We start from the raw sequence: 17,210 nt of genomic DNA, 5'->3' as shown, positions 1-17,210 counted from the left end.
TTTTGATTGATCAGACCTTAGGAATAACTGGGCAGGTCTGTGAAAAATGTGCGCATAGATATATATCAGAGGTGTACCAGACCTGAAGCGTGGGCGTCAAGTCTCTATGAGATATATGAAGGAATGAATAAGACAGGTTCAGCTGCCATTCATAGACCAGCTGGGTTCGCGAAATGAAGTTCAATTCAGACCAGAGCCAGCCATAAAGTTGGACGTTTTCGTTATCTCTCTGGATGCTCACTGGTATTTTTCATATCAAAATAAAGTAAAAAAAAACCATTGAAACGTCCAAAAAGTGTCAAGATACTAAATTTTTTCAAATTTAAAGGTACAGTAAAAGATACATTAAAAGATAAATTAAAAGATTTCCTGAATCGCACGAATTCTGCATGCAATTCAGGTACTACGTTTCTAACTTAAAGAAACCGGGCTAAAATAATGTAACTTGAAGTTTACAAAGCTTTTTTTCCCAAACTGGGTTGTAAAGAACAAACGATGACGACATTTTCAAGGAATCAATTTTGTTGATTTTGTTTTGCAGAATTTGGGCCCAAAATCAAACCCAAACACGGGACTTTGTAGTTTCTCAAAAGTTACGCCAAATCTAGCAGATCAATTGCAAACAAAACATCATGAAGAGCCTCTTGTAGCCCAACAAAGTTTAAGAGGGGTAGACTTTCAAAATTAATCAAAAAAACGTTCCGACTTTCTCTAAAAACTATTTCTGCTCAACGAGAAACTTTTTTATGACAGAAAATTTTGAGATATCATTTTTAACCTGATTTTCTACATCATGCGAAAACCAGGAATCTTGTTAATCACTCCTTGGACCAACTGATGTACCAAGTGTCGAGTTGCAAACCCCATGATGCAAAACTAATTTAACGATTAAGAATCGGTAATTTTTTACCTTAAAATTTTAAAACTATTGCAATAAGGGGACGACTGGATAGTTAACGAGACCTAAAGTTAAGGGTGCCTGGAAACCAATGAAATCTTAACGTTTCATTCAGGGGCGGATCTAGGATTTTCTCGAGGGGGGCGGATTTTCAAAAAATTTTCGAAAATTTTGACGGCTTTTTTTTTTTTAGGTCGACCAAATTGATTTTTCGAGCTCTCCCAAAGCATTGTTTTGCCCCTATTTTGGCAAAATTTTGTGCGCCGCAGGCAAATTTTTGAAAAACAGTCAAAAAAGCCGTTTTTGGGCACTTTTTGAAAAATTTTGACAAAAAAATCGCGTTTTTTTTGGCGGGCGCTTCCCCTTAAAAAATAGTTAATATTGGCGCCAAAGGCGCCCTTAGAAAAATTTTAGGGTCGGTAGGCCAAAAATGGATTCATTAAAAAGTATCAAAGGGGGGACCCTTTGGGCCGGCAGGGGGTCGAATCCCTGAGGGGAGAGGGCGTCCGCCCCCCGCCCCCCCCCCCCCCCCTAAATCCGCCCCTGGTTTCATTAGACAAACACCGAAAAACAACCTACGAAGTCAATAGCAACTTAGGCGCAAATAAACCGAATATAAACTATGAAACGAATTGAGATCCATTTTTTACCATAGAAACTTAAAACACATAGGAAATTCAATTGCAACTTAGGCGCATCTAAGTCGAAAATAAAATCTGAAAATGAGATCCATATTCATGACGAAAAGCCGTAAATTTTCATTATTGTGAACACATTTTAAAACTTATTTTGTTGTTACAAAAAAAGTATCTTTTCAACATCATCTATGGCGTTTGAACTAGTCAAGTTTGTTATTAAATCAGTTTCTCTTACAATCCTATTAGCCAGAATTAATAGCATGTATGATCAGATCTGATTCAATTTTGACCAGCCCAGTCATAAGTATGGGAAATTATTTTACAAAATCCAACAATTTTGTGGTCGTTGTTTATGGTACCAGACCATGTGGGCACCTAGTCAGTGTCAGTTTAGAAAGGAAACTGGTCAACTTTTGCCTAAAAGCATTAGTAAGAAACGAGAAAAATCTTCCTGAGAGTTAATTAAGCAAAATAGAGTGAAGAAAAAGAACACGCCATTTTTTCGTTTGGTTTCATTGAAAAAGTTTTCAAATACATACAAAGACAGAATAAATTAGTGGTTTAAAAGTCAGTATAATAACAGTAGAAAACAGATTGCAAACAGTTAGCTACGAAAGTAACGGAAAATTAGTGCTCCTCGTGTTTTTTCTTCAGATAATTTTCGACTTTTTAACTAGCCATTTTTGACAAATTTTTTCATATCATTCAAAAGGTATTGTTGTCCTGAGCTTAAGTTTGAAAGACATTTTTCCTGAAGTTTAAAGGTTGCCATTTTTGGGCAATTTCGCGTAAGCGGAGATTTAATCCGTCTCAGAAATGGTCCCAAATTGGTTGAAGGAAGCTTATATGTTATAATTGATTTGTTACTAGAAGGGATTTTTCATGTTATTACTGCTCCATAGACCTAAAAAGGCAGTCGAAGCATTCAGGGTCTGATACGAGCAGTCTCGTTCTATTGTAATTTTTGGCCACACAGTCTGAGTTTTCAGACAAACAGTCTGAGGTTTTTTGGTCATTTTGTCAAATATTTGCGGCAAGAAAATTGGCAAAAAATTACGCATGGCTCCTATCGGGTTGATTTTCTCTAATTGGTTGATGAGATCCGAACCTGCCCGGTTAATATCTAAACGCCAAAAATGTTTTATCAAATCGATACGTTTTTTCTAATAAAAAACGCAAGTCACACAGTTTTCATATATGAGACCTCAATTACTAACATTTTATCATAATAGAAATATACGACCATAGAAGCGAGTCTTAAAAAAAGCATTCTTCCATTAAAAAACGTATGATGTTATGAAGGAACGGTTTTAAAAACAACCATTGTAAGTTTTTGTCTATTAGGTAGTCTACACTTAGTTCACCAAACAACACACACACAAAAAAGAAAATCACTACGACTGTTTTTCCAAAAACAGAATTAAATGTTATTCGTTTTAATAAGGAAGAAATGAACTTATATCCAATGATAAATTACCCATAACTTGTCAAAAACATCCAAAAAACGATTTGTTAATTTTATACAGTCACATGACATAGATTTTAAAGTTTTTTGATTTCAATGAAAAAATGAAAACTGTTTGGGACGACTTAAGCGGGCTTAAATTTGAGAAAACTTGTTTCAAATGCGTCAAAAAACCAGATAATCTTGACTAGTTTCGAAGTTGCTCTTCTTGAGCGAAGATTGTCGCAACTAAAATAAAAAAGTTGAATTTGTGGGTTCGAATTGGTTCTTCGGGTAGCTTATGAGCTCTCTCGACTTAATTTGTGTCCGCCTAAAATCTGCAAGAACTGAAAAAATTAGTAGCTCCGGCGTTAAAAACATCTCAAAATTTCGAGCGTTGGTGATCGCTGTAAGACAGAAAAGAAGAAAATGACTACCCAGATCCGAGCTTAAAATTCTTATAATCAGATGTATTCTCTCTAAAAATTGTCGAACCTTATTTAAATTCCTTATACTATTTGCGTGAATGTTTCCACAGCAAGAAAGCCTCAGGAACTAGTATGATAAAGTGACTCTTTAATGCCGTCAAAACAAAATAAGAAAGCGACAAAAAGTGGAAAAAAAATCATTCGCTCTCACGTTAAAATCAAAGAAGTTAGAAGTTTTAATTCCCGTGACTCTAGTTTTCTAACCATTTACGAAAAGTTAATTGATTGTTTAATAACTCTATAGAACTTCCGATTCTTCAATTATTTCATGTTCACATTATATGTAAAAGTTTTGCCATATGATGTATGGCATTTTTTCCATTTAGAAACTAATCGGTTTTCGTACTTCAAGATGAGCGAAACCATTTAAAGCGAAGGTATTATTCTGTTTTTCTTACTTTTATGGTAAAATGCTGGTCACATAGCTCGCATGTGTACAAAATGTCTTAATGGACAATTGATTGTAATCCAAATACCATGTATGAGAGATTGCGAGTCGTAATTTTTCTTAATGTATGAACAATATATATGGAATTTTATGACTATCATTTTCTGTCCACTCGGGCAAGAATAGAGTATCCTAAATACAACCAATTTTAATGTTTTAAAAATCTTTCAAGACTGATTTTTAGACTGCTAATATTTTGGAAAAACTTTTTCTGCTAACACTTTGGATAATTTTGCTTTTTAAAGAGATTTTATTAGGTTTCTTTTAACGACTCTTTTCACTAATTTTCAAAAAAATTTAGAAAAAAATTGTTCAATAAAAAATATAAGTTGAATAAAATAATGAAGGTTTTTCACCACCCCACACGCCATATAAAGTACAAAAGGATAGATTTCGCTCATTTTAACAAATCAATTATGGCAAATAAGCTTCATTCAACCACCAACTTGGAACGATTTCTAAGGCGGATTAAATCTCCGCTTACGCGTTAGCACGAAATATATCGCGCGTTAATTGTCTCAAATTGGCCACAATGGCAATCTTTAAAGCCCCATAACTTTATTTAAAAAAAAGAATCACAGGTGAAATATCTTTTCAAACTTGAGATCAAGACAACATTAATTTTAAAAAATATTTATAAAATTCCGTCAAAAATGGCTCGTTAGAAATTTGTCTGAAGAAAAAACCCACCCCGAGCACAAATATTCCGTTACTTCCGTATCGAAAGTCGGAACAATTATTCTAGCAGTTTTGATTCGATATTTTTCAGCTGAATCAGTGTCTTCAGTAGAACATTAATCAGAGAGAAAACGGAGCCAAAAAAATCAGCTTAGAAGAAGTTATAGAAGGAAACATATTCCTTGTTACGCCAAGCAGACCGCAAAGCAAATTATTCACTTCAGCAAAGACCAGCAAACGAGGCACTAGTCTCTCAACAAATGAGAGCAAATTGCCATTGAATATGAAAAAAAAAACAATTTGGAAAAATTTTATGACTTTGAATAAAAATACCGTTCTTGAATTTTTCAAAGAGTATTTAATTGACCCAGGGGTTTTTTTTCCAAACAAATTTCAACCTTTCGACTAGCAATTTTTGACCATTTTAAAAATAATAATCCAAAGATATTGTTGTCCTGAGCTCAAATTTGCAAAGACATTTAACCTGTGATTATATTTTTAGGTAGGTGATGGGGAATTAAATTAGCTAATATGGCCAATTTTTGACAATTAACGCGCGATAGACCTTAAAAGGCCTTAAAAAGCAGTGAGTGCGAACATTCAGGGCTGCACCATGATACGAGACGTCTAGTATATCATATGTGCCCAAACTACTCGAACAACTGTTTGATCGGTGTCTTTTCCATATTATATCAAACGGCGCACAATATGGCCGCAAGCGTTTCACAACTTTCTAATGTGTCAAACTGAGGTTCGCATCACGTGCATACAATATATAAAAAAAATAGCACAGGAACGCGCGAAAAATAAGTACGACGAACTCAAGTGATTAGGAAATCATGCAAAACAGTTTAAAAAGAAAAAAACAAGACATTTTATACGCTCAAGCAGGGGCGGATCTAGGATTTTCTTGAGGGGGGTGGGCGGATTTTCAAAAAAAAAATGCCAACCTTTTTTTAGGTCGACCAAATTGATTTTCCGAGCTCTCGCGAAGCATTAAAAAGACCCTACTTAGGCCAAATTTTCTGCGCCGCAGACAAAACTTTTAAAAAAGGCAAAAAAAAAACGTTTTCAGGCACTTTTTGGAAAATTTTGACCAAAAAATCGCGTTTCTTCGGGCGCTCTCCCCCGTCAACGTTAGTATATATCGGCGCCAAAGGCGCCTTTAGAAAAATTTTAGGGTCTGTCACCACAAATTGATATCTCAGAACATTATAAAAGGGGGACCCTTTGTGTCGGCAATGTGATTGAATCCCTGAGGAGGGGGGGGGGGGGAGGGGGGGGGGGGGGGGGGGGGGCGGCGTTCGCATTACCTACCCCCCCTAAATCCGCTTCTGCGCTCAAGTCAAAACACAACGAACAAGCGGTTTCGAAAATCGTGCTAAAAGTCTTCAATTTTCGATAATCATTGACAATTTTCAAAAACCAACCCATTTAGAGAAAATGCGTCACTAGATAAAACATTCGTTGCACTGTGAATTCTCAAAATTAAAATACGAAACAGAAGTAAATGATTTTGAAGTGAACTCAAGAAACTCAAAACTCACACCCCGAAACTCAAATTCATTTTATACGTGCGACAAGTGCTGAAATCAGTGAACAAAATTTGTAGACGATAAAAACTAAGGCAATGTGTAACTGTTTATTTTGGAAGATTTTACATCAATACATATGCTTGTATTAGATCAATACATATGATAAGATCAAGAGAGTGACATATGCTGTTTTGGGATCATCGCTAGTTTATGGGATTTTTCTGCCAGATTTCGTGACAGTTTCGTGCCCTGGTGGAACTCTCTCAACCCTTTGTAGCAATCAGGTTCTCAATGATATGAAAAACTTGGATGTACAAACAGTGCTCATAATGGGAGGAATAATTGGTGTCGAAATAACATATGTGATGATGATGATGATGATGAATACCAAATGATTATCATACAATTAGGAGAGATTCATCATGAGAAAAGTAAAAAAAAACCTATCTTCCAACTTCGGTTTTGAGAAAAAAAAACAATAACCCTTCAAAACATGATATCAGCTTGCATTGTCAAGGAGAAGAGCCAAGCAATAGGTTGCACCTCTTTCGCAATTGAGTTAAAATCTATTTGGTTTTTTATACAGTTTTGTCGAAAATTTTGCCAGAACAAACTTTTAACACTCACGTAATCATTGTTTTACATAATTAAGCAAACAAAAAGCATATCAATGTATATTATTTTCTATATCTTTTTTTTTGATGGAAAAAAGACTGAATATTTGCATGAGCCTGCAGGTTTTTTTATTTATATATTTCAATTAAATTAAAATGAATTACTTTTTTCAGTACTAGTGTGATCAAACCTGACTTGAAAAAGCGTTGTCTCCTTGTTTCGTAGGACGAAAACAACGATCGATAACTTCCAGAGCATCTTATGACTGGCACTTTTTTGATAAAAACAACCCATTTTCAGAAAACTCAAAAAAAAACTTTTATTTCGCTTGGAAGTCTGAAAATTAAAGTAGAAGGCGAAAGTAGAAGTCAATCAGGTTTTTGGTGAGTTATACACATTCAAGGTTCGATATTGAAGTTTGCCTTCCTTTGAACTAAGAAAATGAACTGAACTTTACTACGAAAAAGTAAATTTGAGCTTGAAGAAATTTAGGAATTTTCTGAAAAAAAAAGCAGCGCGACCTTTATAAAAGTCTGAAATACGTTCATTGACACCTATTGATACTGTATAAACATTCGCAAGGGCGGATCTAGGATTTTCTCGAGAGGGACAAAAAGGATTTTTCGAGCTCTCCCAAAGCACTAAAAAGACACTGTTTTGGCAACCATGTTTGTGCCGCAGGATAAATTTTGAAAAAAAAAACAGGCCAAAAATAGCGTTTTTAGGCACTTTTTATAAAAACATTTTACCAAAAAAGCCGTTTTTTCGGCGCGCGCGCTCACCCCTAAAAATTAGTATATATTGGCGCCGAAAGCGCCTTCAGAAAAATTTTAGAGTCAGGCAGTCAAAAGGGGATATCTCAAAATAGTACAAAGGAGGGATCCTTTGAGTCGGCAGGGGTCCTCCTAATTCAGCTGGTGGTTAAAACTAAAACGGCGGTTAAACGGCGAAAAGCATTAGTTCAACAAATTAAAACTTTGTAAGACTGATGGTTTTGTATGCCCTTAAAAAATTTTTATGCCTTAAAACTCTTCGAATTTCTAAAACAATTTATGATAGTACTTTCTGCATAAAGTTGGCCAGATTGCAAAAAAGTTGATCAATATATATTTTTTTGATTCCGCTGGGAAACCTATTTATTACACTCCACTTTCTTAACAAGAGCCCGACCACGTTTTCGTGACAATTACAGATTTTAGCGTCAACAAATCAGATTTTAGTATCAATAAATCAGATTTTAGCGTCAACAAATCAGATTTTAGCGTCAGTAAATTTAAAAGTTCCTTCAAAAACAAACAAAACAAACATATCGCCAAGACCTATTTAAGAGTATTCACTACATTCATGGCCTGAACAAATTTCAAGACTTTTCCTGAAAAAAAACGGGGAAAAACACGCATCTCAACCTATATAAGAGTCTGAACTACGCCGATGGATTCCTAATCATCACGACCTTTTAAAATGTCTTCACTACGTTGACTTGAAAAAAGCTTCGTTCAAGTTTTAATTTTATTCAATAAATTAATTGTAAAATAAAAATATATGGATGCGTAAATCTGAGTAATATCAAATGACTATACAAAAATATAATCTAATTGTAGTAAAATTATGAAATCACACATTTCGATGAGAATTACAATTCCATTAATCTAAAGACGACCATTTTGATAGTAATTATCACGAAGACAGACAATTTATCTTCATAAATATCTTAACGAGGACAACAAATAATAAAGCCACAAATACTGCACAAGCGTCGAGATCTTAAATCATTGTGCCATTATGCAGACGGTGACGGTTTTTTGGCATGATTGTTTAAAGTTATTTACTTTTTGAAAATGTTTAATTCGTCAGAGTTTTTAATTAGATGTGTTACTAGATCCGCATCATCGCAGTTCGAAGCTCAAATGGTGTCAAATGTTGTTCATTTTTCAGTGAAAGCACAATCAATTTGAAAAAGTGATCAGCGACTAATTTGATTTCAAATCTTTCTCCTAAATTAGAACATCGCATTTCAACGAGCAAGTAATACACAAGCAAAACCATAAAAGAATCAGCCAAAACTCAACCAGATTTTCTCAATGCTTAGTGAATTGTGACAAAATGCAATCGTATGCCCAAAAACACCGAATAAAACCACAATTCAAGATTTTTCAAACGAAAAACAATCTGCAAATTTGAACGAAACATCAGTTCCGACAATCAAAAAAATGGTTGAGTCGCGACTAAAAAGCTTCATCAATTAATACTGCGGTTTTTTAGGTCGAACAATTATACTCTACTGATTGTCGCTTATAACTCGTCATTAGATGACGCATTATTCTCCACACCAGAGTCGAACGAGCAGTTAGTGCTATACTTATCAGTCAAATTATTCATCGACGAGTCTTTTATCGGTCGCATTCCAACCGCCGGACTTCTCAACATCGCCGGCGATCCACCCGGTTGATCGGGGGTCCTGCTCAGATTCGAACCTGCGCCAGCTGAATGCGCGGGTGTTTCTGGTCTCGATTTACTGAACACGTGATTTCCACTGTTTGGACTTGACGGGGTTCCGGCGCTGAAGTACCTTTTATAGGGTGCTTTCGCATTTGACGACATGCAGCTTCCGTGTAAATTCATCACACCGGCCGTGGGTAATTTTAAATTCCGATTCTTTGGTTCGTACACTAGATCCGATCTGAAGTTGTCTAAGTCCTGCGCCACATACTGATTTTGATTGGATGATAGAATGAGCAAAGGTGATTTCTGATAGGCTGATGAGCTCAAAACTGAGTCTTTGGAAGACCACGCGCTATCCTTTCCTGCTCCTACAAAATCAACATTTTAATAATCGCATTTATAATTTGTACGTCCAATGACACGGATAAATATCACCCCTGAAATTTAAGTTAAATCTGGAGTCTATTTTCAACTGAGGAAAAAAAAATTTCAAAACCGCTACTCTATGAATTGATGTGAATCTCAACGAATGTCATGTTTTCAGATTTCCGAATATTTCACGAGTGACTTTCTCTCGTTTTCTCAAAATAGGATTTGAGATCCACCAGAGAAACAAAGGCAAACGAACTGCTTAGCTATCAATAGAAAGACGCTTTTAACCCAGGGTGAAACCTGCATGCATTCATTTTTCAGGGCGGAGTGTTTTCATGTCCACAAGCAATAGGTAGGGCCACGAACTACCAACCTTTGGACTTAGAGGCGGATACATCAATCATTTGACATCCGCTACTTATGAGGTGAGGGAACTTAACTAGATAACATCAATTATACCTGCTATATTTATTATCATTAATTAATTATAACTATCAATAACTTACCCGAGGTAGCGGGGCTAACTGGACTGACTGCATCTATGAAGGGGATATCGTCACATATCTCACTGCCTCTAATGAACCCCCCACTGTTGAACTGCTGAATGAAGGACAAAGATGAGGTGTCCCCCCTTCCTCCTTTCTCACTTCTCGTTTCCCAGGTGGGGTTGGCAGAGGAGGAGCCAACTGTGAATGTGGTTGACGCAAAGTTCGAGTTCGATTTCGAGTTCAAACCGCCTTCTTTCTGAATCTGCAAAATCAAATTAAACTCGAGACCAAAATTTTTACCAGAAAACGCTTAAACATTGGGGGGTGAATCAGATTTTAAAATGAACTTAAAGCGCATTTTTATACTCACATGTTTTCGTTTCTGATACAAAGGAGAATTATTCATTGATAAAAAAGTGTTTGAATTACCATTAAAATTGAAAATAATGCCATTTGGGAAGTTACCAATTTATCCACGAATGAAAGAATAGTCGGATATACTCTATGCAGCTTTTCAGGGGAAACACGCTGTGTCACTTATTACGCAATTTTCAAACTTTTTGTTTCTTTTCCTGGCTAGAATTTTAGATGTTCTTAATTTAGCAACTAATAAAATGAAGAAAAAACCTATCAGTGAGCACCATTGTGAGCTAGTTGCAAAATATGGAGTTTAAAACAAAACGGAATTAACGTATGAAAGAGTCATTGCTCTAGGAAAACACCACTGATTATCAAAAAACTATGTTTTCAGAAAACCAAATGAACCTGTGAGTAAATATGTAATTCTGCATTTTGGAACTTCGACGGGACAGATTGACTTGGCGTTGTCAGACTTGTGGTTGCTGTCGTTGCATTCTTCCTCCTCTTTAACTTGTCATCTACGAATTGTCCAATTGTCGAATCGTCTGAGTGACATTCACTCACGTCACTGGCCTAAAACATATGATCAAACCCTATTTATGGGGACCGGTCTATTGGCATAATATGTACCGATTAGCATGCGATAATTATAAGTTTCACGCATGTATCTGAAAGGGAAACTTGAATACAGAAAACTCCAAGAGTAGAAGAAGCTTTCACTATTTGCAATGTGGTGCTTGAAATCAAAGGTCGCATTAAAATAAATCGAAGAGGAAATATTCCAAATGCCCCTTAAGATCATTAACAAAGCGATGAGCAAAATGGCTGATGTTATCGATTGAGAAGAATCTTTTAGCTAAAAAGTTGAAGTGACTGACGATAATAATAAGTTCGATACTAAATAAAATTGAGTTTGGGAAGATAATATTTTCTTTCCTTTTGTGGTGCGGTGCTGTTTAAATGTGTTGTTCTATGACGTCATTCTATTCTAGGCTGTTAATCTACTATTGGCTCTCAAGGTCGCTATCGACATGTCAATCCACGGTCTAATTTTAAACAAGCTTATTCAATCACTCTTATTCAATTTATGAAAGATTTAAGTTGAAGTATCTAATTGTCATGACATTGTTTACAACTTATCTATTATATAAAACAAGATGAATTAAGTCTTGTACAGATCTCTTATTCCTTAAGAAATCACATGGCGCAGCCAGCAGTTCCGGTCTCAGACGACCGGACTGACCTGTTAGGTGTTCATGTATTCTGGCATTAACCAACAGCGGATCCACCTAGTAGCTGGGATTCCTGGATAGGCCAGTTCATTTTGGCAATCACCTTGAGAGAAAGGTGTGATCCTCGTGAGCTACTGAAACCACCAGGTGTGGTACACGATGATCCTGTTCCGAAACCAGAGGCTGTGGGGATTGATGAAGATGCGGTGGCAATAGCGAATCGTATAGCAAGAAATGATGCAGCTGCCCGCAGAGTGGCTGAGATGAATGAGGAACGCCGGGCGAAAGGCCCCAGAGTAGCACCACGTGTATAGTATTACGAAGTCGAGCACTGAATTAAATCTCGTTTATTCTTTTCTCTTGGCTCAGAAGGAAGGAAAAGGTTCCTCCAGAGTTATCCGCATGCGGACCTCAGTGCAATATCGTTTCAAGAATTTCATGAATTCTGTGTTCTTCTCTTTAGAAAGGAGAAAAACTACATAATCGAACGTCTGCAAATTTATAATGCCGTGCATACTGATCGAGAAAGTTTGAAAGCTTTCTATTTGCGACTTACGGGCCAAGCTGCCCTGTGTGGTTGGACGATCGATCAGGAGAAAGAAGTCGTGAGGGATATCTTTATTGCCAAAATGAGGTACAAGGATATTCAAAGAGAACTCTGTATTCGCCTGGGGGCCACTCCTGAAGAAACGTTGAAATCAGTGTTATTGCAGGAAAAAGGACCCCAAACTGCCACTGATCTGCAAAAGCAATTCGGAAGTTCGTCTACGATGGGCAGTTTTTCCCATTCAGGATCCAGTTCGGTTCAGAATACACGTATCAAACAGGAATTGACATTTTCTGTTCATGGGAAGAAACTGTCAGATAGAATCAACCGAGCTCCAAATAATAAATCGAAAGGTAATGCTAACACGGAGAAAGCGAAATCATGTTACTTCTGCGGAAACAGGTTTTCAGCAAATCATAAACAAAGCTGTCCGGCCAGAAATGTAACTTGTCGGAATTGTAGTACGAAGGGACATTTCGCCAAATGTTGCAATTCCAAAAATGTAGCGAATGTAGATGTCGAATCAGATGAAACTGCAGAAGAAAATTGTAATTTCATCATGTCCGATAGTTAATCAGAATTTGCAGTGTTGTCGGTTGCGGTAGAAGAGTCGAGAAATTCTATTGAGTCAGTGAAGAAATTGGAAGTGGTTAATGCTGCTGCGGGCAAATTACGTTGTATTCAGAAAACACTTCGTTGTGGAAAAACGTTTTTCAAAGCTACAGTGGATACCGGAAGTCCTGCTTCCTTTTGTAAATAAGAGGACAGCCGTTTATATATTGTGAAGTCGGTACCTTCAGCCAAAGTTTTTAGTGAACAGAAATGTCCAATAGACACGGTATATGTGGACTATAATAGGAAAAGAATTGAACTGATGGGAACACTGATAGTCGATGTGTCGTCACTGATGTGTCGTCATTCGATGTGTCGTCATCGATGTGAAGTCTGCAAAATTTCTCATCTCGGAAAATCGTACGCGTTGTCTATTAGGTTTAGATTTGCAGTCCCAGTTGGGGGTGAGAACTACTCAAGTTAGACCAGAAAGGCCTTTGGTGGGCGAAGTATCCCAATCAAACACGAATGAGACGTCGGAATCCTGGAAATTACATTTTTAACAGAGGTATCAACACGTATTTTCTCGCATTGGTAGAGCCAAAAATCATCAAGTTTTCGCTACATTCAAGTCACCACTCGTTCCGATTCAAGAAAAAGGAAGACGGTTTCCAGTGCATATTCAAGATAAAGTTAGCGTCGAAAGTCAGAAGTTGATTCAAGAAGGTCACATTGTCAAGCTTAACAAATGTACAAGTGAACATTCCATATCTCCGATAGTGATTACGGCTAAGAAGGATCGTTCTTGTAAATTAGCTATGGATGCAAATCCCATGAATGATCAGATACATAAGAACCGATATCAAATGCAGAATTTATTGGAATTGTTGAACTCAGCAGCCCAGATCATAACGTCGGACAAAGTCGGCGATGTTTGGTTTACGTCACTGGATTTGAAATATGCATTTAGTCAGATCCCGCTCAGTGATGAAGTTAGTCGTCAGTGCAACTTTAATATAGTTTATGGGGAACAAACCGGCACGTCCGGTTTAAAACCGGTTTTTATGGGCTAACAGATATACCTAAAGAGTTCCAAAAAGCAATGGATAATACTCTTTAGGGTTTAACGGGAGTTTTCCGTTTCCTGGACGATATTCTAATAGTTTCGAAAGGATCAGTAGTTGATCACAATATTCTTGTGGATAAAGTGTTCACCCGATTGGATGAAGAAGGTTTTGCCCTGAAATAATCGAAATGCGACTTCTCGATGAATCAGCTGTCTTAGTTGGGTTATGATATTGATTCAGAAGGCTATAGGCCGAAACGTTCCAAAATTGATGCGGTATTAGCTCTTGAGCCTCCTAAGTCGTTAAAACAACTTCGATCCTTTATGGGCATTCTCAACCATTTACAACGATTTCTGCCGAATCTTCAGGTCTTTTCGGACCAACTCCGCCCTTCGTTGAAAGCGAGTAATAAAAGCAAGTTTGAGTGGGGGGAGGATCAACAATCGGCTTTCGTGAATATTTTACAATTGATCGCGAATATCACAAAGATGTTTCATTATGACCAAAATCGGAATAATCGAGTGAAATGTGATGCTTGTCATAGTGGTCTGGGAGCGGCTTTAGAGCAGGAAGTAGAAGGGGACGTTTGGGTTCCAATTGCATTTGCTTCGCGTTTCCTCAATGACCAGGAAAAGAAGTTTAGTACAAACGAATTGGAGCTTCTCGCTATTGTGTGGTCATGTGAGTATTTCCGCAATTATCTATTGGGTAATCATTTTGTTGTTCTCACTGATCATAAAGCGATTATTTCGGCTCTTAAGAGCAATAGGGGTAATAAAACCCATCAAAAACGTTTAACTAGATGGGCTGATAGACTATTGCCTTTTGACTTCGATATTTTCCATATTTCCGGTTGTAAACTGGGAATAGTGGATTATTTATCACGTTTCCCAACTTTTGAGGCACCACGGCCGAGTAGTTTTGATGAACAATATGTGGTTAAGTGTATTAGTCGATTTTTCGATGCTTGCGATTTCTTGGATTGTTGGGTTCGGGATTGTTCTTTATCAGAAGACTTATCAGACGGATTATCCGCTATGTCGGGGGACAACCAAGTACCCACTTTATCTGCTTCGATCAATTCAATCGAGTCAGTCAGTTATTGTCAACCTCGGGCTTTTTGTCCCATTCAGGATAATTCGTTGGATTTAGCACCGTATTCATCCAAGGACAATGGCATTCAGTCGGCTGAGAGCGTCAATAATTTGGACATTCAAGTTACATCTCAGCGCACAAAATCGCTAGAGGGCGACTGTTCTTTCAATTTCGGTTATACCGAATTATTTAATGAATTCAACTCGGTTGTTACTTCTCCACTAGAGGGCGTCAGAATTAATTGTCAAAATTCTATCCAATCAGCTTTGAGCTGGCTTAATTCTTTAATTGTCACTTTCACAGCATGTGTCCCAAATTATCTGCCACTCTTGAGTGTTCCAAATTATCTGCCAATCTGCCAATTATCTGCCAATTTGTGATTGTGGGATATTACTTCCTATTCCTGGATTTACTAGTGTGTATTCGTGTTATTTGGTGCTTTTCCTTTTCAGACTGTTGTGATGGACACTAATGCTAATGATAGCTTCGAGCAGTTACTGAATCAATTTATTCCGGTAAACCAACAATGGTTCTCATCAGATCGTGCTCGGCCGCGGTTTCGCGCGGGGGCAGTGCGCCCCAAGCGGTCGACTTCTCTGCAGCGTGGGTTGGCGTTGAAAGGCCAGTACGCCCGAATTCTTAGGAATTTCCGATCGAAGAGGCTCAGGAAGGCTGGACCAGTGGGTCGTACAGTACAGCCAGTTCAGCCTGAAAATTTTGAAATCCTCAGATGTCGCCCCGGATCAAAAATCTTTATCAGGATTGGGGGCATTCTGGACTCCGACGCGCTTTCGGAACTTACTGATGAAGACCCTAGTCTCCGACTGATGAAACGGGCACTGATTAATCGCGATTATGAAGGATTTTGTCGTATTGACTCATACGTAAAATCCTTTTGGCATTGTGCAGCGGTAGTTGATGGCTGTGTTGTCGTAGATAATAGGATTGCTATTCCCAATTGTCTCCGGAAACCTCTACTTGCTCGTCTACACAGGTCGCATGCGGGTCAGCTTGCCATGGTGGATGCAGCTCAGTATATATGGTGGCCTCGTATGCACCGGGATATTGTTCAACTGTGCAAAGACTGTCCTCAATGCACGAAGTTTGGTAAGAAACTGAAAGCTAACGCTTCGTTTGATTCCACCAAACCTTTACCCCTTCTATCTGGTCCTAATGAAGAGCTTCAGCTCGACTATGCGGGTCCTCTACTCGATTCTGATGGTAACAGTATTTATATCTTGGTCGAGATCGACCGGTGTTCTAAATATCCGTCGGCTATGATTACACGTTCTACGGGGGGTAAGAAGATAATTAAGTTCCTTAAATCATATATTCAACAGCATAGTATCCCAAAGTCTATCAAAACTGACCAGTATTCGGGTTTTAAAAACAAATTAGTTCAATCCTTTTGTAAAGATAAAAATATTGCCCAATATTTTTGCCCGGTTGGTGATCATCGTGGCTGTGGTCTGGTGAAACGTTCCATCCAAACTATTAAGCGTCGTTTGAGGGCTTCTCGATTGAGTCCTGATTTTTCAAATATACAAGATACGCTTAGGCATATAGTGGAGGATATTTGGGTCACTAAAAATTCTGTCACTGGGGTTTCACCTTTGGAACTACATTTTGGTCGTCCCCCGAATACGGAGTTATCGCTTGCGGCAAAGCGATTGTCTACACGCGTTAATTTAGATAATCAACAATTGGAGCGCGATTTACTCACCACGGAACAGCGTCGGGAGCAGTGTGACAGCCGACCTCGAATCAAGCTGGTTAAGAAAGGGCAGTCTAGTCCGACAGTGTCACCTTACTTTGGGTGACCAAAGAATCAGTTGCTGACACACCCATTATCGTGCGCTGAAGAGTCTGGCCCCTTCTGCGAATCAATGGTTGACATTGAAGAAATCTCTCTCACACCAAGAGGGTGTCAAAGCCCTTAGGACGCTGACAGAGCGAAATCAAGTACTTGCAGCTACACTTCGCTCTAATTTATCCGCGGGGACGCTCAGATTCCGGAACCAGATGCCGGCTGAACAAATTCGTCCGTCCCAACCAAAACGTAACTTGGATTATTTAGTTTTGAATGAACCAAGTAAAGTTGAAATTTTTCTGAAGTTTCTTAATAGGAAATCTAGTCGGGCACTTTTCAAACCTTTTAAGGGTAAAATAGTGAGTATTACTGGGTCTACATATATTACTGAAAAAGATAAAGTGATAAGAAGAAATCATCTTGCTGTACGCCTTAAGTCAACGGGTCTAAGTTTTTCAGGCAAACAAGCAACGTCTATCAAAAAGGGGCAAAAGCGCCCCA

The 17,210-nt window shown here is 37.9% G+C and overlaps 1 protein-coding gene across 1 annotated transcript in view; it reads right to left on the bottom strand.

Annotated features, from left to right (window-relative positions):
• Positions 1–8,895: 8,895 nt before the first annotated feature.
• The window catches only part of LOC134853365 (uncharacterized), a 31,698-nt gene continuing 23,383 nt past the window's right edge, over positions 8,896–17,210 (bottom strand). The window contains exons 8-10 of the mRNA XM_063869340.1: positions 10,812–10,979; positions 10,065–10,308; positions 8,896–9,554 (exon numbers count right to left, since the gene is read on the bottom strand). Of these exons, the coding sequence (XP_063725410.1) occupies positions 9,037–9,554; positions 10,065–10,308; positions 10,812–10,979 (930 nt within the window). The 3' untranslated portion in view covers positions 8,896–9,036. The remainder of the gene's footprint in view (positions 9,555–10,064; positions 10,309–10,811; positions 10,980–17,210) is intronic.

Source organism: Symsagittifera roscoffensis, chromosome 8 (genome assembly GCF_963678635.1).
Source record: "Symsagittifera roscoffensis chromosome 8, txSymRosc1.1, whole genome shotgun sequence".
In the NCBI taxonomy this organism is placed as follows: Eukaryota; Metazoa; Xenacoelomorpha; order Acoela; family Convolutidae; genus Symsagittifera; species Symsagittifera roscoffensis.
Note: the sequence above shows the minus strand (reverse complement) of the source record. Positions and strands in the feature narration are given on the sequence as shown.